The sequence below is a fragment of the Oncorhynchus nerka genome, linkage group LG8, assembly GCF_034236695.1.
Source record: "Oncorhynchus nerka isolate Pitt River linkage group LG8, Oner_Uvic_2.0, whole genome shotgun sequence".
NCBI lineage: Eukaryota > Metazoa > Chordata > Actinopteri > Salmoniformes > Salmonidae > Oncorhynchus > Oncorhynchus nerka.
The window spans coordinates 8,808,823-8,831,905 of record NC_088403.1 but is presented as its reverse complement, the minus strand read 5'-3'; the positions used below and the strand labels follow the sequence as shown (position 1 = coordinate 8,831,905).

Here is a 23,083-nt window from a genome sequence, read left to right as displayed (position 1 = left end):
ACTCAGACACGGGCTCTGTTTTCTGTAGACATGTAGTGGTCAGGAAGGAAAGGCCTGATTATTTAAGACTCAGACACGGGCTCTGTTTTCTAGACATGTAGTGGTCAGGGCTCTGTTTTCTAGACATGTAGTGGTCAGGGCTCTGTTTTCTAGACATGTAGTGGTCAGGGCTCTGTTTTCTAGACATGTAGTGGTCAGGAAGGAAAGGCCTGATTATTTAAGACTCAGACACGGGCTCTGTTTTCTAGACATGTAGTGGTCAGGGCTCTGTTTTCTAGACTCAGACACGGGCTCTGTTTTCTAGACATGTAGTGGTCAGGGCTCTGTTTTCTAGACATGTAGTGGTCAGGAAGGAAAGGCCTGATTATTTAAGACTCAGACACGGGCTCTGTTTTCTAGACATGTAGTGGTCAGGAAGGAAAGGCCTGATTATTTAAGACTCAGACACGGGCTCTGTTTTCTAGACATGTAGTGGTCAGGAAGGAAAGGCCTGATTATTTAAGACTCAGACACGGGCATCTCTGTTTTCTAGACATGTAGTGGTCAGGAAGGAAAGGCCTGATTATTTAAGACTCAGACACGGGCTCTGTTTTCTAGACATGTAGTGGTCAGGGCTCTGTTTTCTAGACATGTAGTGGTCAGGAAGGAAAGGCCTGATTATTTAAGACTCAGAGACATGTAGTGGTCGGGCTCTGTTTTCTAGACATGTAGTGGTCAGGGCTCTGTTTTCTAGACATGTAGTGGTCAGGAAGGAAAGGCCTGATTATTTAAGACTCAGTCTTTTTCTAGACATGTAGTGGTCAGGAAGGAAAGGCCTGATTATTTAAGACTCAGACACGGGCTCTGTTTTCTAGACATGTAGTGGTCAGGGCTCTGTTTTCTAGACATGTAGTGGTCAGGGCTCTGTTTTCTAGACATGTAGTGGTCAGGAAGGAAAGGCCTGATTATTTAAGACTCAGACACGGGCTCTGTTTTCTAGACATGTAGTGGTCAGGAAGGAAAGGCCTGATTATTTAAGACTCAGACACGGGCTCTGTTTTCTAGACATGTAGAGGTCAGGGCTCTGTTTTCTAGACATGTAGTGGTCAGGAAGGAAAGGCCTGATTATTTAAAAGACTCAGACACGGGCTCTGTTTTCTAGACATGTAGTGGTCAGGAAGGAAAGGCCTGATTTATTGAAGACTCAGACACGGGCTCTGTTTTCTAGACATGTAGTGGTCAGGGCTCTGTTTTCTAGACATGTAGTGGTCAGGGCTCTGTTTTCTAGACATGTAGTGGTCAGGAAGGAAAGGCCTGATTATTTAAGACTCAGACACTGGCTCTGTTTTCTAGACATGTAGAGGTCAGGGCTCTGTTTTCTAGACATGTAGTGGTCAGGAAGGAAAGGCCTGATTATTTAAGACTCAGACATGGGCTCTGTTTTCTAGACATGTAGTGGTCAGGGCTCTGTTTTCTAGACATGTAGTGGTCAGACACGGGCTCTGTTTTCTAGACATGTAGTGGTCAGGAAGGAAAGGCCTGATTATTTAAGACTCAGACACGGGCTCTGTTTTCTAGACATGTAGTGGTCAGGAAGGAAAGGCCTGATTATTTAAGACTCAGACACGGGCTCTGTTTTCTAGACATGTAGACATCTGTTTTCTAGACATGTAGTGGTCAGGAAGGAAAGGCCTGATTATTTAAGACTCAGACACGGGCTCTGTTTTCTAGACATGTAGTGGTCAGGAAGGAAAGGCCTGATTATTTAAGACTCAGACACGGGCTCTGTTTTCTAGACATGTAGTGGTCAGGAAGGAAAGGCCTGATTATTTAAGACTCAGACACGGGCTCTGTTTTCTAGACATGTAGTGGTCAGGAAGGAAAGGCCTGATTATTTAAGACTCAGACACGGGCTCTGTTTTCTAGACATGTTTTCTAGTGGTGGTCAGGGCTCTGTTTTCTAGACATGTAGTGGTCAGGAAGGAAAGGCCTGATTATTTAAGACTCTGTTTTCTAGACATGTAGTGGGGGCTCTGTTTTCTAGACATGTAGTGGTCAGGGCTCTGTTTTCTAGACATGTAGTGGTCAGGGCTCTGTTTTCTAGACATGTAGTGGTCAGGAAGGAAAGGCCTGATTATTTAAGACTCAGACACGGGCTCTGTTTTCTAGACATGTAGTGGTCAGGGCTCTGTTTTCTAGACATGTAGTGGTCAGGGCTCTGTTTTCTAGACATGTAGTGGTCAGGAAGGAAAGGCCTGATTATTTAAGACTCAGACACGGGCTCTGTTTTCTAGACATGTAGTGGTCAGGGCTCTGTTTTCTAGACATGTAGTGGTCAGGGCTCTGTTTTCTAGACATGTAGTGGTCAGGGCTCTGTTTTCTAGACATGTAGTGGTCAGGAAGGAAAGGCCTGATTATTTAAGACTCAGACACGGGCTCTGTTTTCTAGACATGTAGTGGTCAGGGCTCTGTTTTCTAGACATGTAGTGGTCAGGGCTCTGTTTTCTAGACATGTAGTGGTCAGGGCTCTGTTTTCTAGACATGTAGTGGTCAGGAAGGAAAGGCCTGATTATTTAAGACTCAGACACGGGCTCTGTTTTCTAGACATGTAGGGCTCTGTTTTCTAGACATGTAGTGGTCAGGGCTCTGTTTTCTAGACATGTAGTGGTCAGGGCTCTGTTTTCTAGACATGTAGTGGTCAGGAAGGAAAGGCCTGATTATTTAAGACTCAGACATGGGCTCTGTTTTCTAGACATGTAAGGAAAGGCCTGATTATTTAAGACTCAGGGCTCTGTTTTCTAGACATGTAGTGGTCAGGGCTCTGTTTTCTAGACATGTAGTGGTCAGGGCTCTGTTTTCTAGACATGTAGTGGTCAGGAAGGAAAGGCCTGATTATTTAAGACTCAGACACGGGCTCTGTTTTCTAGACATGTAGTGGTCAGGAAGGAAAGGCCTGATTATTTAAGACTCAGACACGGGCTCTGTTTTCTAGACATGTAGTGGTCAGGAAGGAAAGGCCTGATTATTTAAGACTCAGACACGGGCTCTGTTTTCTAGACATGTAGTGGTCAGGAAGGAAAGGCCTGATTATTTAAGACTCAGACACTGGCTCTGTTTTCTAGACATGTAGAGGTCAGGGCTCTGTTTTCTAGACATGTAGTGGTCAGGAAGGAAAGGCCTGATTATTTAAAAAGACTCAGACACGGGCTCTGTTTTCTAGACATGTAGTGGTCAGGAAGGAAAGGCCTGATTATTTAAGACTCAGACACGGGCTCTGTTTTCTAGACATGTAGTGGTCAGGAAGGAAAGGCCTGATTATTTAAGACTCGGACACTGGCTCTGTTTTCTAGACATGTAGTTGTCAGGAAGGAAAGGCCTGATTATTTAAGACTCAGACACGGGCTCTGTTTTCTAGACATGTAGTGGTCAGGGCTCTGTTTTCTAGACATGTAGTGGTCAGGGCTCTGTTTTCTAGACATGTAGTGGTCAGGAAGGAAAGGCCTGATTATTTAAGACTCAGACACGGGCTCTGTTTTCTAGACATGTAGTGGTCAGGGCTCTGTTTTCTAGACATGTAGTGGTCAGGGCTCTGTTTTCTAGACATGTAGTGGTCAGGAAGGAAAGGCCTGATTATTTAAGACTCAGACACGGGCTCTGTTTTCTAGACATGTAGTGGTCAGGGCTCTGTTTTCTAGACATGTAGTGGTCAGGAAGGAAAGGCCTGATTATTTAAGACTCAGACACGGGCTCTGTTTTCTAGACATGTAGTGGTCAGGGCTCTGTTTTCTAGACATGTAGTGGTCAGGGCTCTGTTTTCTAGACATGTAGTGGTCAGGAAGGAAAGGCCTGATTATTGAAGACTCAGACACGGGCTCTGTTTTCTAGACATGTAGTGGTCAGGGCTCTGTTTTCTAGACATGTAGTGGTCAGGGCTCTGTTTTCTAGACATGTAGTGGTCAGGGCTCTGTTTTCTAGACATGTAGTGGTCAGGAAGGAAAGGCCTGATTATTTAAGACTCAGACACGGGCTCTGTTTTCTAGACATGTAGTGGTCAGGGCTCTGTTTTCTAGACATGTAGTGGTCAGGGCTCTGTTTTCTAGACATGTAGTGGTCAGGGCTCTGTTTTCTAGACATGTAGTGGTCAGGAAGGAAAGGCCTGATTATTTAAGACTCAGACACGGGCTCTGTTTTCTAGACATGTAGTGGTCAGGAAGGAAAGGCCTGATTATTTAAGACTCAGACACGGGCTCTGTTTTCTAGACATGTAGTGGTCAGGGCTCTGATTTATAGTCATGTAGTGGTCAGGAAGGAAAGGCCTGATTATTTAAGACTCAGACACGGGCTCTGTTTTCTAGACATGTAGTGGTCAGGGCTCTGTTTTCTAGACATGTAGTGGTCAGGGCTCTGTTTTCTAGACATGTAGTGGTCAGGAAGGAAAGGCCTGATTATTTAAGACTCAGACACGGGCTCTGTTTTCTAGACATGTAGTGGTCAGGAAGGAAAGGCCTGATTATTTAAGACTCAGACACGGGCTCTGTTTTCTAGACATGTAGTGGTCAGGAAGGAAAGGCCTGATTATTTAAGACTCAGACACGGGCTCTGTTTTCTAGACATGTAGTGGTCAGGAAGGAAAGGCCTGATTATTTAAGACTCAGACACTGGCTCTGTTTTCTAGACATGTAGTTCAGGGCTCTGTTTTCTAGACATGTAGTGGTCAGGAAGGAAAGGCCTGATTATTTAAGACTCAGACACGGGCTCTGTTTTCTAGACATGTAGTGGTCAGGAAGGAAAGGCCTGATTATTTAAGACTCAGACACGGGCTCTGTTTTCTAGACATGTAGTGGTCAGGAAGGAAAGGCCTGATTATTTAAGACTCAGACACGGGCTCTGTTTTCTAGACATGTAGTGGTCAGGGCTCTGTTTTCTAAGGAAAGGCCTGATTATTTAAGACTCAGACACGGGCTCTGTTTTCTAGACATGTAGTGGTCAGGAAGGAAAGGCCTGATTATTTAAGACATGTAGTGGTCACTGGCTCTGTTTTCTAGACATGTAGTTGTCAGGAAGGAAAGGCCTGATTATTTAAGACTCAGACACGGGCTCTGTTTTCTAGACATGTAGTGGTCAGGGCTCTGTTTTCTAGACATGTAGTGGTCAGGGCTCTGTTTTCTAGACATGTAGTGGTCAGGAAGGAAAGGCCTGATTATTTAAGACTCAGACACGGGCTCTGTTTTCTAGACATGTAGTGGTCAGGGCTCTGTTTTCTAGACATGTAGTGGTCAGGGCTCTGTTTTCTAGACATGTAGTGGTCAGGAAGGAAAGGCCTGATTATTTAAGACTCAGACACGGGCTCTGTTTTCTAGACATGTAGTGGTCAGGAAGGAAAGGCCTGATTATTTAAGACTCAGACACGGGCTCTGTTTTCTAGACATGTAGTGGTCAGGGGAAAGGCTCTGTTTTCTAGACATGTTTTCTAGTGGTCAGGAAGGAAAGGCCTGATTATTTAAGACTCAGACACGGGCTCTGTTTTCTAGACATGTAGTGGTCAGGGCTCTGTTTTCTAGACATGTAGTGGTCAGGGCTCTGTTTTCTAGACATGTAGTGGTCAGGAAGGAAAGGCCTGATTATTTAAGACTCAGACACGGGCTCTGTTTTCTAGACATGTAGTGGTCAGGAAGGAAAGGCCTGATTATTTAAGACTCAGACACGGGCTCTGTTTTCTAGACATGTAGTGGTCAGGAAGGAAAGGCCTGATTATTTAAGACTCAGACACGGGCTCTGTTTTCTAGACATGTAGTGGTCAGGAAGGAAAGGCCTGATTATTTAAGACTCAGACACGGGCTCTGTTTTCTAGACACGTAGTTCTGTTTTCTAGACATGTAGTGGTCAGGAAGGAAAGGCCTGATTATTTAAGACTCAGACACGGGCTCTGTTTTCTAGACATGTAGTGGTCAGGAAGGAAAGGCCTGATTATTTAAGACTCAGACACGGGCTCTGTTTTCTAGACATGTAGTGGTCAGGGCTCTGTTTTCTAGACATGTAGTGGTCAGGGCTCTGTTTTCTAGACATGTAGTGGTCAGGAAGGAAAGGCCTGATTATTTAAGACTCAGACACGGGCTCTGTTTTCTAGACATGTAGTGGTCAGGGCTCTGTTTTCTAGACATGTAGTGGTCAGGGCTCTGTTTTCTAGACATGTAGTGGTCAGGAAGGAAAGGCCTGATTATTGAAGACTCAGACACGGGCTCTGTTTTCTAGACATGTAGTGGTCAGGGCTCTGTTTTCTAGGTAGTGGTCAGGGCTCTGTTTTCTAGACATGTAGTGGTCAGGGCTCTGTTTTCTAGACATGTAGTGGTCAGGAAGGAAAGGAAAGGCTGATTATTTAAGACTCAGACATGGGCTCTGTTTTCTAGACATGTAGTGGTCAGGGCTCTGTTTTCTAGACATGTAGTGGTCAGGGCTCTGTTTTCTAGACATGTAGTGGTCAGGAAGGAAAGGCCTGATTATTTAAGACTCAGACACGGGCTCTGTTTTCTAGACATGTAGTGGTCAGGAAGGAAAGGCCTGATTATTTAAGACTCAGACACGGGCTCTGTTTTCTAGACATGTAGTGGTCAGGGCTCTGTTTTCTAGACATGTAGTGGTCAGGAAGCTGTTTTCTAGACATGTAGTGGTCAGGGCTCTGTTTTCTAGACATGTAGTGGTCAGGAAGGAAAGGCCTGATTATTTAAGACTCAGACACGGGCTCTGTTTTCTAGACATGTAGTGGTCAGGAAGGAAAGGCCTGATTATTTAAGACTCAGACACGGGCTCTGTTTTCTAGACATGTAGAGGTCAGGGCTCTGTTTTCTAGACATGTAGTGGTCAGGAAGGAAAGGCCTGATTATTTAAAAGACTCAGACACGGGCTCTGTTTTCTAGACATGTAGTGGTCAGGAAGGAAAGGCCTGATTATTTAAGACTCAGACACGGGCTCTGTTTTCTAGACATGTAGAGGTCAGGGCTCTGTTTTCTAGACATGTAGTGGTCAGGAAGGAAAGGCCTGATTATTTAAGACTCAGACACGGGCTCTGTTTTCTAGACATGTAGTGGTCAGGGCTCTGTTTTCTAGACATGTAGTGGTCAGGGCTCTGTTTTCTAGACATGTAGTGGTCAGGAAGGAAAGGCCTGATTATTTAAGACTCAGACATGGGCTCTGTTTTCTAGACATGTAGTGGTCAGGGCTCTGTTTTCTAGACATGTAGTGGTCAGGGCTCTGTTTTCTAGACATGTAGTGGTCAGGAAGGAAAGGCCTGATTATTTAAGACTCAGACACAGGGCTCTGTTTTCTAGACATGTAGTGGTCAGGAAGGAAAGGCCTGATTATTTAAGACTCAGACACGGGCTCTGTTTTCTAGACATGTAGTGGTCAGGGGAAAGGCCTGATTATTTAAGACTGTAGGACACTGGCTCTGTTTTCTAGACATGTAGTGGTCAGGAAGGAAAGGCCTGATTATTTAAGACTCAGACACTGGCTCTGTTTTCTAGACATGTAGTGGTCAGGGCTCTGTTTTCTAGACATGTAGTGGTCAGGGCTCTGTTTTCTAGACATGTAGTGGTCAGGGCTGATTATTTAAGACTGTTTTCTAGACATGTAGTGGTCAGGGCTCTGTTTTCTAGACATGTAGTGGTCAGGGCTCTGTTTTCTAGACATGTAGTGGTCAGGACATGCTCTGTTTTCTAGACATGTAGTGGTCAGGGCTCTGTTTTCTAGACATGTAGTGGTCAGGAAGGAAAGGCCTGATTTTTAAGACTAGACATGTAGTGGTCAGGGCTCTGTTTTCTAGACATGTAGTGGTCATTTAATGATTATTTAAGACTTAGACAGGGCTCTGTTTTCCAGAGCGGGCTCTGTTTTCTAGACATGTAGTGGTCAGGGCTCTGTTTTCTAGACATGTAGTGGTCAGGGCTCTGTTTTCTAGACATGTAGTGGTCAGGAAGGAAAGGCCTGATTATTTAAGACTCAGACACTGGCTCTGTTTTCTAGACATGTAGTGGTCAGGGCTCTGTTTTCTAGACATGTAGTGGTCAGGGCTCTGTTTTCTAGACATGTAGTGGTCAGGGCTCTGTTTTCTAGACATGTAGTGGTCAGGGCTCTGTTTTCTAGACATGTAGTGGTCAGGGCTCTGTTTTCTAGACATGTAGTGGTCAGGGCTCTGTTTTCTAGACATGTAGTGGTCAGGAAGGAAAGGCCTGATTATTTAAGACTCAGACACGGGCTCTGTTTTCTAGACATGTAGTGGTCAGGAAGGAAAGGCCTGATTATTTAAGACTCAGACACTGGCTCTGTTTTTTCTAGACATGTAGTGGTCAGGGCTCTGTTTTCTAGACATGTAGTGGTCAGGGCTCTGTTTTCTAGACATGTAGTGGTCAGGAAGGAAAGGCCTGATTATTTAAGACTCAGACACGGGCTCTGTTTTCTAGACATGTAGTGGTCAGGAAGGAAAGGCCTGATTATTTAAGACTCAGACACGGGCTCTGTTTTCTAGACATGTAGTGGTCAGGGCTCTGTTTTCTAGACATGTAGTGGTCAGGGCTCTGTTTTCTAGACATGTAGTGGTCAGGAAGGAAAGGCCTGATTATTTAAGACTCAGACACGGGCTCTGTTTTCTAGACATGTAGTGGTCAGGAAGGAAAGGCCTGATTATTTAAGACTCAGACACGGGCTCTGTTTTCTAGACATGTAGTGGTCAGGAAGGAAAGGCCTGATTATTTAAAAGACTCAGACACGGGCTCTGTTTTCTAGACATGTAGAGGTCAGGAAGGAAAGGCCTCATTACTTAAAAGGAAAATGAAACGCCGACTCGACTCTATTTCCCATCATCTTTCTGTTAAAGAGGAAAGACGTGTTAAAGAGTTTAGTCATCTGTGTTTTGATTTATGCAGATATAACTTAAACAACTCAACCAACCAGGGTCATATTCAAACGGGAAAACAAAAATGTGTTTTTTAAAATTGGTTATTTTGTTTGGTGACTTGAAAATGACTGAAGCAATAGTGACATGTTGAAAAGACGAAGAGCTTTCAGTGATGAAGCCTTTATTACCCTCTTCCTCATCCTCTGTCTCAGCTGGTGAATGAATCTGAATCCATTCATACCAACGCGCCATATTAAAGTCTGTGTTGTTCTGCTACTCAGGTCTTAGACAAAGAGCTCCCAGTAGTGAAGCCTTGGTTCCTCCGTGTCCCCGAAGCAGCAGACGGAGCCGTGGGGTCTGGTCTCAGGGTGACCTGGCTGGGCCACGCATCAGTCCTGGTAGAGATGGACGGCCTGGTCATCCTCACTGACCCCATCTTCAGCCAGAGGGCGTCTCCCTTCCAGTTCATGGGCCCCAAGAGGTACCGGGATCCCCCGTGTACGGTTGATCAACTCCCCCGGATCGACGCCGTTGTCATCAGCCACTCCCACTACGACCATCTGGACGCGGGCACCGTGACCCAGTTGAACGAGCGGTTCGGTGGGGATCTCCGATGGTTTGTGCCGTTGGGACTCATGGACTGGATGCAGAAGAGCGGGTGTGAGAATGTGATAGAGTTAGACTGGTGGGAGGAGAACTGTGTGCCAGGTCACGATGAGGTCACGTTTGTGTGTACGCCGGCGCAGCACTGGTGCAAGCGTACCCCCACGGACGATAACCAGGTGCTGTGGGGGAGCTGGTCTGTCCTGGGGCCCTGCAACCGCTTCTTCTTTGCTGGAGACACCGGCTACTGCTCGTCCTTCCAGGAGATTGGGAGGCGCTTTGGTCCGTTCGACCTGGCGGCCATACCCATCGGCGCGTACCTGCCCAGGTATGAAACTAGTGTAGAGCTGTCCTGCCCAGGTATGAAACTAGTGTAGAGCAGTCCTGCCCAGGTATGGAACTAGTGTAGAGCTGTCCTGCCCAGGTATGGAACTAGTGTAGAGCTGTCCTGCCCAGGTATGGAACTAGTGTAGAGCTGTCCTGCCCAGGTATGGAACTAGTGTAGAGCTGTCCTGCCCAGGTATGGAACTAGTGTAGAGCTGTCCTGCCCAGGTATGAACTAGTGTAGAGCTGTCCTGCCCAGGTATGAAACTAGTGTAGAGCTGTCCTGCCCAGGTATGGAACTAGTGTAGAGCTGTCCTGCCCAGGTATGGAACTAGTGTAGCTAGTGTAGAGCTGTCCTGCCCAGGTATGAAACTAGTGTAGAGCTGTCCTGCCCAGGTATGAAACTAGTGTAGAGCTGTCCTGCCCAGGTATGAAACTAGTGTAGAGCTGTCCTGCCCAGGTATGGAACTAGTGTAGAGCAGTCCTGCCCAGGTATGGAACTAGTGTTGTCCTGCCCAGGTATGGAACTAGTGTAGAGCTGTCCTGCCCAGGTATGGAACTAGTGTAGAGCTGTCCTGCCCAGGTATGGAACTAGTGTAGAGCTGTCCTGCACAGGTATGAACTAGTGTAGAGCTGTCCTGCCCAGGTATGGAACTAGTGTAGAGCTGTCCTGCCCAGGTATGGAACTAGTGTAGACCTGTCCTGCCCAGGTATGAAACTAGTGTAGAGCTGTCCTGCCCAGGTATGAAACTAGTGTAGAGCTGTCCTGCCCAGGTATGAAACTAGTGTAGAGCTGTCCTGCCCAGGTATGGAACTAGTGTAGAGCAGTCCTGCCCAGGTATGGAACTAGTGTACAGCTGTGATTGCTTTAGTACAAGGCTGCCCATACCCTCCCCCCCTGGAGATCCACTGGGAGTGCAGGTTTTGGTTCCAACCCTGCTCTAACACCTGCTTTATCTAATCAGCTGTTCATCAGGACCTTGATGAACTGAAACAGGTTTAGAACAGGGTTGGAGTAAAAGCCTGTACACCCAGTAGAATTCTAGAAGGAGGGTTGAATCATGGACTGTAGTATTAGATTTCCCTCAACTGAATATTCACTTAGAATTTATTAAAGTCAACTGAATATTCACTTAGAATGTATTAAAGTCAACTGAAGTTCACTAAGTTTATTAAGCCTTCATTAGGCCAAACCCACAAAACACAAGTTTGTCGTCCCTCAGAGATGTAATGCGTGGACAGCATGTGGACCCGGAGGAGGCTGTGCAGATCCACAAAGACATCCAGGCCAGACACTCCCTGGCTATTCACTGGGGAACCTTCGCTTTAGCCTACGAGGTGAGCATTAACAGTTCTGAATGGGGGATCGACTGGATCTCTTCACAAGTTGTATACTGTATGTACCTGCATTAACAGTTCTGAATGGGGGATCGACTGGATCTCTTCACAAGTTGTATACTGTATGTACCTGCATTAACAGTTCTGAATGGGGGATCGACTGGATCTCTTCACAAGTTGTATACTGTATGTACCTGCATTAACAGTTCTGAATGGGGGATCGACTGGATCTCTTCACAAGTTGTATACTGTATGTACCTGCATTAACAGTTCTGAATGGGGGATCGACTGGATCTCTTCACAAGGCGTATACTGTATGTACCTGCATTAACAGTTCTGAATGGGGGATCGACTGGATCTCTTCACAAGTTGTATACTGTATGTACCTGCATTAACAGTTCTGAATGGGGGATCGACTGGATCTCTTCACAAGTTGTATACTGTATGTACCTGCTGTAAAAAAGGCTTGTTGGTGTCATTTAATACCAAGTCCTATCACATCAGAGATGAAAGGCCTATCCAATGGGATTCTCTGAATCTAATGATCAGGAAGAAGACATTTTGCTCTGCCTCCCAGCTGAAACTGGAGACCGAAGGTCAGGAGAACTATGTGTAAACCTTCCCTTCTAAATCTGAGGTTAGGTCCATGGTAATAACTCAACCCTGGAGACCGAAGGTCAGGAGAACTATGTGTAATCCTTCCCTTCTAAATCTGAGGTTAGGTCCATGGTAATAACTCAACCCTGGAGACCGAAGGTCAGGAGAACTATGTGTAATCCTTCCCTTCTAAATCTGAGGTTAGGTCCATGGTAATAAATCAACCCTGGAGACCGAAGGTCAGGAGAACTATGTGTAATCCTTCCCTTCTAAATCTGAGGTTAGGTCCATGGTAATAAATCAACCCTGGAGACCGAAGGTCAGGAGAACTATGTGTAATCCTTCCCTTCTAAATCTGAGGTTAGGTCCATGGTAATAAATCAACCCTGGAGACCGAAGGTCAGGAGAACTATGTGTAAACCTTCCCTTCTAAATCTGAGGTTAGGTCCATGGTAATAAATCAACCCTGGAGACCGAAGGTCAGGAGAACTATGTGTAAACCTTCCCTTCTAAATCTGAGGTTAGGTCCATGGTAATAAATCAACCCTGTCACAACACGTCAACCGTGGATCTGACCTCTGCATTTTTAGACTCGACTCAGTTTAGAGAGAAACACATATTTTCCATTGTGTCCTTTTGTGTGATGAGAACAAACACGCAGTCAGACACCCTTTCAACCATTCAGCCTAAAGACAAAGGTGGGATTGTTCAGCGTCCCACAATAGATGTGAAAACTCACATTAGGTAGCTTGCTGCTGCTTTCAGTTGAAACCGGCACGTGTTGGGAAACGCAGAGGAATGTGTTTTGCATTAGAAGAACCGTTGGTTATCTGTGACATCATTCAACCTTTCCCCCTGATGCTCTGCCTCAGCAGATGGCTTTGTTGGTAGAACCGTTGGTTATCTGTGACATCATTCAACCTTTCCCCCTGATGCTTTGGCCTCAGCAGATGGCTTTGTTGGTAGAACCGTTGGTTATCTGTGACATCATTCAACCTTTCCCCCTGATGCTCTGCCTCAGCAGATGGCTTTGTTGGTAGAATCGTTGGTTATCTGTGACATCGTTCTGTGGTGTTGAAACTGGCAGTTTGGTTCCCGGCAGCAGTCGTCCTGTTGGCTTTGAAAGATAACCTTTAGTCGTTCTGACGTTTCTGCTTCGGGAGGCAGCTCAAAAAAGCCTCTCTAGCCTGACATGTACTGTCCACTCCTAAACCCTGGAGTCTCTCTAGCCTGACATGTCCTGTCCACTCCTAAACCCTGGAGTCTCTCTAGCCTGACATGTCCTGTCCCCTCCTAAACCCCGGAGTCTCTCTAGCCTGACATGTCCTGTCCCCTCCTAAACCCTGGAGTCTCTCTAGCCTGACATGTCCTGTCCACTCCTAAACCCTGGAGTCTCTCTAGCCCGACATGTCCTGTCCCCTCCTAAACCCTGGAGTCTCTCTAGCCTGACATGTCCTGTCCAGTCCTAAACCCTGGAGTCTCTCTAGCCTGACATGTCCTGTCCAGTCCTAAACCCTGGAGTCTCTCTAGCCTGACATGTCCTGTCCAGTCCTAAACCCTGGAGTCTCTCTAGCCTGACATGTCCTGTCCCCTCCTAAACCCCGGAGTCTCTCTAGCCTGACATGTCCTGTCCAGTCCTAAACCCTGGAGTCTCTCTAGCCTGACATGTCCTGTCCAGTCCTAAACCCTGGAGTCTCTCTAGCCTGACATGTCCTGTCCCCTCCTAAACCCTGGAGTCTCTCGCTGTCAAGCAAGTGAAACACACTACCGGTCAAACGTTTTAGAACACCTCCTCATTCGAGGGTTTTTCTCTATTTGTACTATGTTCTACATTGTAGAATAATAGTGAAGACATCAAAACTATGAAATAACACATATGGAATCATGTAGTAACCAAATAAATGTTAAACAAATCAAAATATATGATATATTTTAGATTCTTTAAAGTAGCCATCCTTTGCCTTGTTGACAGCTATGCACACTCTTGGCATTCTCTCAACCAGCTTCACATGGAATTATTTTCCAACAGTCTTGAAGGAGTTCACACATATGCTTAGCACTTGTTGGCTGCTTTTCCTTCACTCTGCGGTCCAACTCATCCCAAACTATCTGTCTGGTTGAGGTCAGGGGATTGTGGAGGCCAGGTCATCTGATACAGCACTCCATCACTCTCCTTGGTTAAATAGCCCTTACACAGCCTGGAGGTGTGTTGGGTCATTGTCCTGTTGAAAAACAAATGATAGTCCCACTAAGCCCTACCAGATAGGATGGCATTTCGCTGCAGAATGCTGTAGTAGCCATGCTGGTTAAGTGTGCCTTGAATTCTAAATAAATCACAGACAGTGTCAACAGCAAAGCACCCACCATAACACCTCCTCATCCATGCTTCACGGTGGGAAATACACATGTGGAGATCATCCGTTCACCCACACCGCTTCTCACAAAGACACGGAGGTTGGAACCAAAAATCTCCTATTTGGACTCCAGACCAAAGGACACATTTCCACCGGTCTAATGTCCATTGCTCATTCTTCTTATTGGTGTCCTTTAGTTGTGGTTTATTTGCAGCAATTCGACCATGAAGGCCTGATTCCCACAGTCTCTTCTTAACAGTTGATTTTGAGATGTGTCTGTTACTTGAACTCTGTGATGCATTTATTTGGGCTGCAATTTCTGAGGCAGGTAACTCTATTGAACTTATCCTCTGCAGCAGAGGTAACTCTGGATCTTCCTTTCCTGTGACGGTCCTCATGAGAGCCAGTTTCATCATAACGCTTGATGGTTTTTGCGTATGCACTTAAAGAAACTTTCAAAGTTCTTGAAATGTTCCGTATTGACTGACCTTCATCTCTTAAAGTGATGATGGACTGTCGTTTCTCTTTGCTTATTTGAGCTGTTCTTGCCATAATATGGACTTGGTATTTTGCCAAATAGGGCCATCTTCTGTGTACCCCCCTACCTTGTCACAACACAACTGATTGGCTCAAACACATTAAAAAGGAAATAAATTCCACAAATTTAACTTTTAAGAAGGCACACCTGTTAATTGAAATGCATTCTGGGTGACTACCTCATGAAGCTGGTTGAGAGAATCCCAAGAGTGTGCAAAGCTGTCATCAAGGCAAAGGGTGGCTATTTGAATAATCTCAAGTATAACATGTTTTTATTTAACAATTTTTTTGGTTACTACATGATTCCTTCCATATGTGTTATTTCATAGTTTTGATGTCTTCACTATTATTCTTAAATGTAAAAATAATGAAAAACCCTTGACTGAGTAGCTGTTCTAAAACATTTGACCAGTACTGTAGATAATTATATGTCTGTCTCTCTCTCTCTCAGTTTTACTTAGAGCCTCCAGTGAGACTCAGGGAGGCCATGGAGAAGAATGGGTTGAATGCGGAGAACTTCTTTGTCCTGAACCATGGAGAATCCAGAGTGCTGAACACAGACCAGGAAGTCTTTGAATGATTGGACCAAAATGGTGCCTAAGCCCCTCCCACAAGCTGTAGAAGACTAAACAACACTGTGGCTTAAAGCCTACAGCTGAATCAATGGATAAGCTCTCATCGTCAACAGTCTAGTTGATGGCACACTAGAGAGCTGAATGATGGCGACTATGAAATGAACACCCTGTCCATTTATCCAATCATTGTTTTTTCAATGCCAAATGTCTGATGCCAGAACTGTCAAGAAGAAGAAACCTTTCTGAAAATGTTTTGCAGATGATGTGTTGTCGTATAGCTGCAGTGTCACCAGTCGTGTCAAAGTGATGAATGTGTGTATTTTACACACTGGACACACTACACGTCATTCAGCTCCGACTTACACATGGTTTCTGTGCACAACTACAATTGTATGGCTTCATCGTCTAGCACATCCACCAATCACATTTTATAGCGTTATGTAACCAAATCTTCTGGAGTTATGGAATGCTGAACAGTTCATGTGTAATATACTGTATGTACTTGGACGTTGCAATAATGTTTAGTAGGTCTGGAAACACGCTGTTGTATGTGGGGTTTTCACCCTCCTCCGTGTCACATCTGTCATTAAAACTCTGCTCTCTGAAGGACACAGACTTGTCTTGTGAGAGGGGGGACACTCTTCGGTCAGTAGGTCGGGCCAGAGTCATTCCTCAACTTCAGTACTTGGTTCTGCAATACTGACCACATTAGATTGGAGTTATATGTTTGTATTTCACGTTAAAGGTCTGAATTCAATCCATAAGATCGGTGTTGTAGTTTCATTTAAAAGGGAGTTTATGATTGAGGTGCCATATGCAGCGTTTAGCCATGAAGGCCGTCTCCCGAGAACACGGGAACGGTGTCTTTAATTCTCTATTGCGCCGGATCTTCCCAGATGGGTTGACAAACCTTGTCCACCACAGGTTATCTTCCCAGATGGGTTGACAAACCCTGTCCACCACAGGTTATCTTCCCAGATGGGTTGACAAACCTTGTCCACCACAGGTTATCTTCCCAGATGGGTTGACAAACCCTGTCCACCACAGGTTATCTTCCCAGATGGGTTGACAAACCCTGTCCACCACAGGTTATCTTCCCAGATGGGTTGACAAACCTTGTCCACCACAACCCTGTCCACCACAGGTTATCTTCCCAGATGGGTTGACAAACCTTGTCCACCACAGGTTATCTTCCCAGATGGGTTGACAAACCCTGTCCACCACAGGTTATCTTCCCAGATGGGTTGACAAACCCTGTCCACCACAGGTTATCTTCCCAGATGGGTTGACAAACCAGGTGTCCACCCAGGTTATCTTCCCAGATGGGTTGACAAACCAGTTGGCCACCACAGGTTATCTTTAGCCTGGCAGCAGGTCAGTCATTCCCAGTGCCACGTCAGACCGTGTGTGTGTGTGTGTGTGTGTTTAACCTGTCAGCAGGTCAGTCATTCCCAGTGCCACGTCAGACCGTGTGTGTGTGTGTGTGTGTGTGTTTAACCTGGCAGCAGGTCAGTCATTCCCAGTTTTGGTGTGTTTAGCCAGCAGGTCAGTGACCGTGTGTGTGTGTTTAGCCTGGCAGCAGGTCAGTCATTCCCAGGGCCACGTCAGACCGTGTGTGTGTGTTTTAGCCTGGCAGCAGGTCAGTCATTGTGTGTGTGTTTTTGTGTGTGTGTGTTTAACCTGGCAGCAGGTCAGTCATTCCCAGTGACCGTGTGTGTGTGTGTGTGTTTACGTCAGACCGTGTCAGACCGTGTGTGTGTGTGTTTAGCCTGGCAGCAGGTCAGTCATTCCCAGGGCCACGTCAGACCGTGTGTGTGTGTGGCAGCAGGTCAGTCATTCCCAGGGCCATGTCAGACCGTGTGTGTGTGTGTTTAGCCTGGCAGCAGGTCAGTCATTCCCAGGGCCATGTCAGACCGTGTGTGTGTGTTTAGCCTGTCAGCAGGTCAGTCATTCCCAGGGCCACGTCAGACCGTGTGTGTGTGTTCAGCAGGTCAGTCATTCCCAGGGCCACGTCAGACCGTGTGTGTGTGTTTAACCTGGCAGCAGGTCAGTCATTCCCAGGGCCACGTCAGACCGTGTGTGTGTGTTTTAGCCTGGCAGCAGGTCAGTCATTCCCAGGGCCACGTCAGACCGTGTGTGTGTGTTTAACCTGGCAGCAGGTCAGTCATTCCCAGGGCCACGTCAGACCGTGTGTGTGTGTTTAGCCTGGCAGCAGGTCAGTCATTCCCAGGGCCACGTCAGACCGTGTGTGTGTGTTTAGCCTGGCAGCAGGTCAGTCATTCCCAGGGCCACGTCAGACCGTGTGTGTGTGTGTTAGCCTGTCAGCAGGTCAGTCCTGGCCACGCAGTGTGTGTGTGTTCAGTCCAGGCCACGTCAGACCGTGTGTGTGTGTGTTTAGCCTGGCAGCAGGTCAGTCATTCCCAGCAGTCAGTCATTCCCAGTGCCACGTCAGACCGTGGCCTGGCAGCAGGTCAGTCATTCCCAGCCACGTCAGACCGTGTGTGTGTGTTTAGCCTGGCAGCAGGTCAGCCTGGCCAGCAGACCGTCAGTCAGCAGGTTCCCAGGGCCATGTCAGACCGTGTGTGTGTGTGTGCAGGTCAGTCATTCCCAGGGCCTGGCAGCAGGGTCAGTCATTCCCAGGGCCGTGTGTGTGTGTTCAGCAGGTCAGTCAGAGGGCCACGTGTGTGTGTGTTTAGCCTGGCAGCAGGTCAGTCATTCCCAGGGCCACGTCAGACCGTGTGTGTGTGTTTAGCCTGTTCAGTCATTCCCAGGGCCACGTCAGACCGTGTGTGTGTGTGTTTAGCCTGGCAGCAGGTCAGTCATTCCCAGGCCAGTCAGGTGTGTGTGTTTAGCCTGGCAGGTCAGTTTCCCAGGGCCACGTCAGACCGTGTGTGTGTTTAGCCTGGCAGCAGGTCAGTCATTCCCAGGGCCTGGCAGCAGGTCAGTCATTCCCAGGGCCACGTTCCCTGGCAGCAGGTCAGTCATTCCCAGGGCCACGTCAGACCGTGTGTGTGTCAGTCATTCCCAGTGTGTGTGTGTGTGTTTAGCCTGGCAGCAGGTCAGTCATTCCCAGGGCCACGTCAGACCGTGTGTGTGTGTTTAGCCTGGCAGCAGGTCAGTCATTCCCAGGGCCACGTCAGACCGTGTGTGTGTGTTTGTGTCAGTCATTCCCAACCTGTGTGTGTGTTTTAGCCTGGCAGGGTCAGTCATTCCCAGGGCCACGTCAGACCGTGTGTGTGTGTTCAGCAGGTTCATTCCCAGGGCCACCTGGCAGCAGGTCAGTCATTCCAGCAGGGCCACGTCAGACCGTGTGCAGTCAGACCGTGTGGCAGCAGGTCAGTGTGTGTGTGTGTGTGTGTTTAACCTGGCAGCAGGTCAGTCATTCCCAGGGCCACGTCAGACCGTGGGTCAGTTCAGGGCCACGAGCATCAAGGTCAACCCAGGTGAGTTTATCAGCAGAGCATCAGATGGTGAGTTTATGTGAACGTCATCCTGTCCTGGAAATTCCAGAGGTGGAATACATGTGAACAGGGACACAGGGTTCTAAATTCTCCCACTGACAACACAAAGAACAGAGACACAGGGTTCTAAATTCTCCCACTGACAACACAAAGACCATCGTGACCACAGGTGGAATACATGTGAACAGGGACACAGGGTTCTAAATTCTCCCACTGACAACACAAAGACCATCGTGACCACAGGTGGAATACATGTGAACAGGGACACAGGGTTCTAAATTCTCCCACTGACACCACAGGTGGAATACAAACAGGGACACATTCTAAATTCTCCCACTGACAACACAAAGACCATCGACCACAGGTGGAATACATGTGAACAGGGACACAGGGTTCTAAATTCTCTCCACAAAGACCATGACAAGGTGGAATACATGTGAACAAGGACACAGGGTTCTAAATTCTCCCACTGACAACACAAAGACCATCGTGACCACAGGTGGAATACATGTGAACAGGGACACAGGGTTCTAAATTCTCCCACTGACAACACAAAGACCATCGTGACCACAGGTGGAATACATGTGAACAGGGACACAGGGTTCTAAATTCTCCCACTGACAACACAAAGACCATCGTGACCACAGGTGGAATACAGTTTTTTTGGGGGGGAACCATTAAAAGAATAGTTGGTTTAAAATGTTGGCTATACTTATGCCAAGTATTGGACTTACGCTTCTGCATTGTGATGCCTCCCAAACCTCTAGAATAGATAGAGAATCCAAAAAGGAGCTGTAGGAAATGCAATTTATTAGCAATTTTTTAATAACATAATTCCTCAGATAAAAATGCAATGTTACAGGAATATACATCAGATTAATTTAAAACTTGCTTTCAAGGACCGTACAGTCTAAATATATTTTATTTGATTTACTGGTAGCGTGCGTTATAAGCAAGACAGACTCTGTCACCAAAGACAGACTGACATTAACAGATACAAACTGTACATCACTTATATACAAATCAACTTTTTATTTCGTTTTTTTCAGTTATTTTGAAAATAGAAGTAGAAAAAGTGATTGAATATTCAGATTTGTATTTATTGTTTTCTTTCTCTTTAAAAATTGGTTTAAATGAAAGAATGAAACAAGAAATTAAAAATAAAGTAATAGAATTGTTTTTCTTTATAGAAAATAAAAAAGTAAGATTCGAGGGAATGGGCGGAAATGTCTGTTGGTGAGACCATGCAGACTTGTCATTCAAAGGAGAAAAGGGGGCTCGGATTTGGGCAAGTCCACTCAACAACTCTCCAAAAACTAGTCGAACCCTTTACATGAAGTGAGTGACTGTCTCTGAGCATGAGGAAATTGATACAAAACAAGATGGCTGCCTCCAAAGCTACCATAATGCACAATACACATTCTAGTTCATTTTAATGACCATAAATAGTGCTGTTCTTCTTAAAATACTACATTTAACAGTAGTGCCACTACTAATATCACAAAAAAATTACTTTTGTTGTTTTTTGTGAATAGTTCTTTCACATATAAACGCAATAAGGACAGACGACTTTGCCAAAAAGTGGTCTATCCTTCCACCAGTCAGTCTTCTGATTCTGAGCATGATTGACTAAATCCTGATTTAGGGTATTACTGAAGTATTTAAATGTATTACAGACTTGTTTAAACCTGATGGGTACAACGTTCTACTACTGCCTTAAAGTGACACGCGGACCAATAAAACAACGCCTTTAACTCAACATTAACCAACCCCCCCCCCCCAAACTATTTATGACTTATGATAGTCACACAAACCCCTCTTCATCACCAATAGTCAACTACTCATCCTCGGTGTTCTGTTATCCAGGTGAACAATAATCTCTCCGACGTGGCTTTAGGAAGGTCAAATCAAACCAGAAAAACGACTTGTGTTGGAAAAGACACTTAAACAACAGTTAAACCTCAATAAAGTGATTATATAATATGTTTGTCTGAATATTTTATATCAAAATACTGTGTTTGCTCCATGTGGAATCTGGAACCGTACTGTGGAATGCTACAGTATAACGGTGCAATATTTATCTTAACCCGACCTGGAAGAAACCGAGGGAGAGAAACGTTCATGATTCAACCAACTGACACCTGCTCACTGGCCAGTAAGGCCTCTTGAAAACGAGTCCTAGTCTGCTTCAACCAACTGACACCTACTCACTGGCCAGTAAGGCCTCTTGAAAACGAGTCCTAGTCTGCTTCAACCAACTGACACCTACTCACTGGCCAGTAAGGCCTCTTGAAAACGAGTCCTAGTCTGCTTCAACCAACTGACACCTACTCACTGGCCAGTAAGGCCTCTTGAAAACGAGTCCTAGTCTGCTTCAACCAACTGACACCTACTCACTGGCCAGTAAGGCCTCTTGAAAACCAACTGAGTCCTAGTCTGCTTCAACCAACTGACACCTACTCACTGGCCAGTAAGGCCTCTTGAAAACGAGTCCTAGTCTGCTTCAACCAACTGACACCTACTCACTGGCCAGTAAGGCCTCTTGAAAACGAGTCCTAGTCTGCTTCAACCAACTGACACCTACTCACTGGCCAGTAAGGCCTCTTGAAAACGAGTCCTAGTCTGATTTTCAAATGGAACCCTATTCCCTACATAAGGGCACTACTTTAGACCAGTGGCCTTCAGTGGTCAAACGTAGTGCACTATAAAGGGAATGGGTGCTATTTTAGACAGTCATTATTCATGCTATCTTTTAAATCCAGACATAACTTCTTAAAACTCTTTCCTCTCAACGCCTCTGTGTATATTCTAAGAAAAAAAATCATTCGGCTGTCCCCATAGGAGAACTCTTTGCTTCCAAACAGAACCCCTTTTTTTGGGGTTCCATTTAGAACCCAAAAGGGTTCTCCTATGGAGACAGCCGAATAACCCTTTAAGGTTCTAGACAGCGCCTTTTATCTTGTAAGAGCAGTCATTGTCAAACTAGATAGTGGTTTATGTGCAAAATAGTGATCTCCTCTAGAAATGTTGTCTCCGACACGTCTGCATAATAATGATCATTATAATCATGAGTATTAATATACTAACAGTCTTTTAAGAAGAGGACTTTAAAAGAAAGGTGCTCCTGATTTTGCTCTTGGGGGGGGGGGGTTGTTGACGTGGAACTAATGCAGGGTTGTTGTTCCGGGTTAGTTAAGTCATGTCTATCAAGATTCATATGGAAGTTATAACCTATGCAGCTCAAAGTGGACACTGTCAGTCAAAGTGGAGGTCAAGAGTCAAAGGTGAGTGGTCAAAACAGCATGCTTCCGTTCTACTAGTCGACCTGTCCCGTGCCGCGTGGATGGATGGACGGATGCACAAGCAGCAAAGGACACACATTCAACATGTTTCTAATAAAGCCTTGGCTTGCTAGCATGACGTGGGATCAGGGGAAACATTACATCTTAAAGAGAGGCACATTCAACATGTTTCTAATAAAGCCTTGGCTTGCTAGCATGACGTGGGATCAGGGGAAACATTACATCTTAAAGAGAGGCACATTCAACATGTTTCTAATAAAGCCTTGGCTTGCTAGCATGACGTGGGATCAGGGGAAACATTACATCTTAAAGAGAGGCACATTCAACATGTTTCTAATAAAGCCTTGGCTTGCTAGCATGACGTGGGATCAGGGGAATCTTCTTCATCTTAAATAGAGGCGAAGCATTTTGATTCAAATGTAAATCCTCAACAAGACGGTTAGTTTCCTCTCTGGTGACCGCGCCCAGACGTTGTGAGTTGTCTCAGCAGTATGAGCTCTTTCTATACTGTACCTACCTGTAGCATCTTAAATGGTTTCTATTCAGCCTACAACTCCCTACTCCAGTTACCCTCCTAAAAAATATGCTATCCACAATATAATGAATTACTATAGATATATGTGTCATTCAGGATATATAAAATAGTGTTTTTAATTCATAAACAGTTTTGTGATTTCTTCCCCCATTACATAATGTATAATGGTTGTACAACAAAACTGAAAAATGGATATTCTTTCATTTCTTTTTGAAAGGAAAGGGATGAGAGATGTTGTTTAATTAGTAAACGCCAACTAGATCTTGACTTTACCTAGAAAAGGAAAAAAAGTTTATATTTAAAATAGTTCTTAAAATATTTATGTCTCGATCAAAATGATCAACAACAATTAATTTACAAGAAAATATAAGATCCATCTGTAATACTGTGGTACAGAGTCACATCTTTTAATAAAGGAATCTGTGGTACTGTGGTACAGAGTCACATCTTAAAGGAATCTGTAGTACTGTGGTACAGAGTCACATCTTAAAGGAATCTGTAGTACTGTGGTACAGAGTCACATCTTAAAGGAATCTGTAGTACTGTGGTACAGAGTCACATCTTAAAGGAATCTGTAGTACTGTGGTA

General features: G+C 45.5%; 1 protein-coding gene across 2 annotated transcripts in view; it reads left to right on the top strand.

Annotated features, from left to right (window-relative positions):
• Positions 1 to 15,803, top strand: part of LOC135572837 (N-acyl-phosphatidylethanolamine-hydrolyzing phospholipase D-like) — a 40,902-nt gene extending 25,099 nt beyond the window's left edge. For both annotated transcript variants that reach the window (XM_065021295.1, XM_065021296.1), the window contains exons 4-6: positions 9,151 to 9,800; positions 11,020 to 11,134; positions 15,074 to 15,803. In XM_065021295.1, coding sequence (XP_064877367.1) covers positions 9,151 to 9,800; positions 11,020 to 11,134; positions 15,074 to 15,202 — 894 coding nt within the window. In that variant the 3' untranslated portion in view covers positions 15,203 to 15,803. The remainder of the gene's footprint in view (positions 1 to 9,150; positions 9,801 to 11,019; positions 11,135 to 15,073) is intronic.
• Positions 15,804 to 23,083: the final 7,280 nt, after the last annotated feature.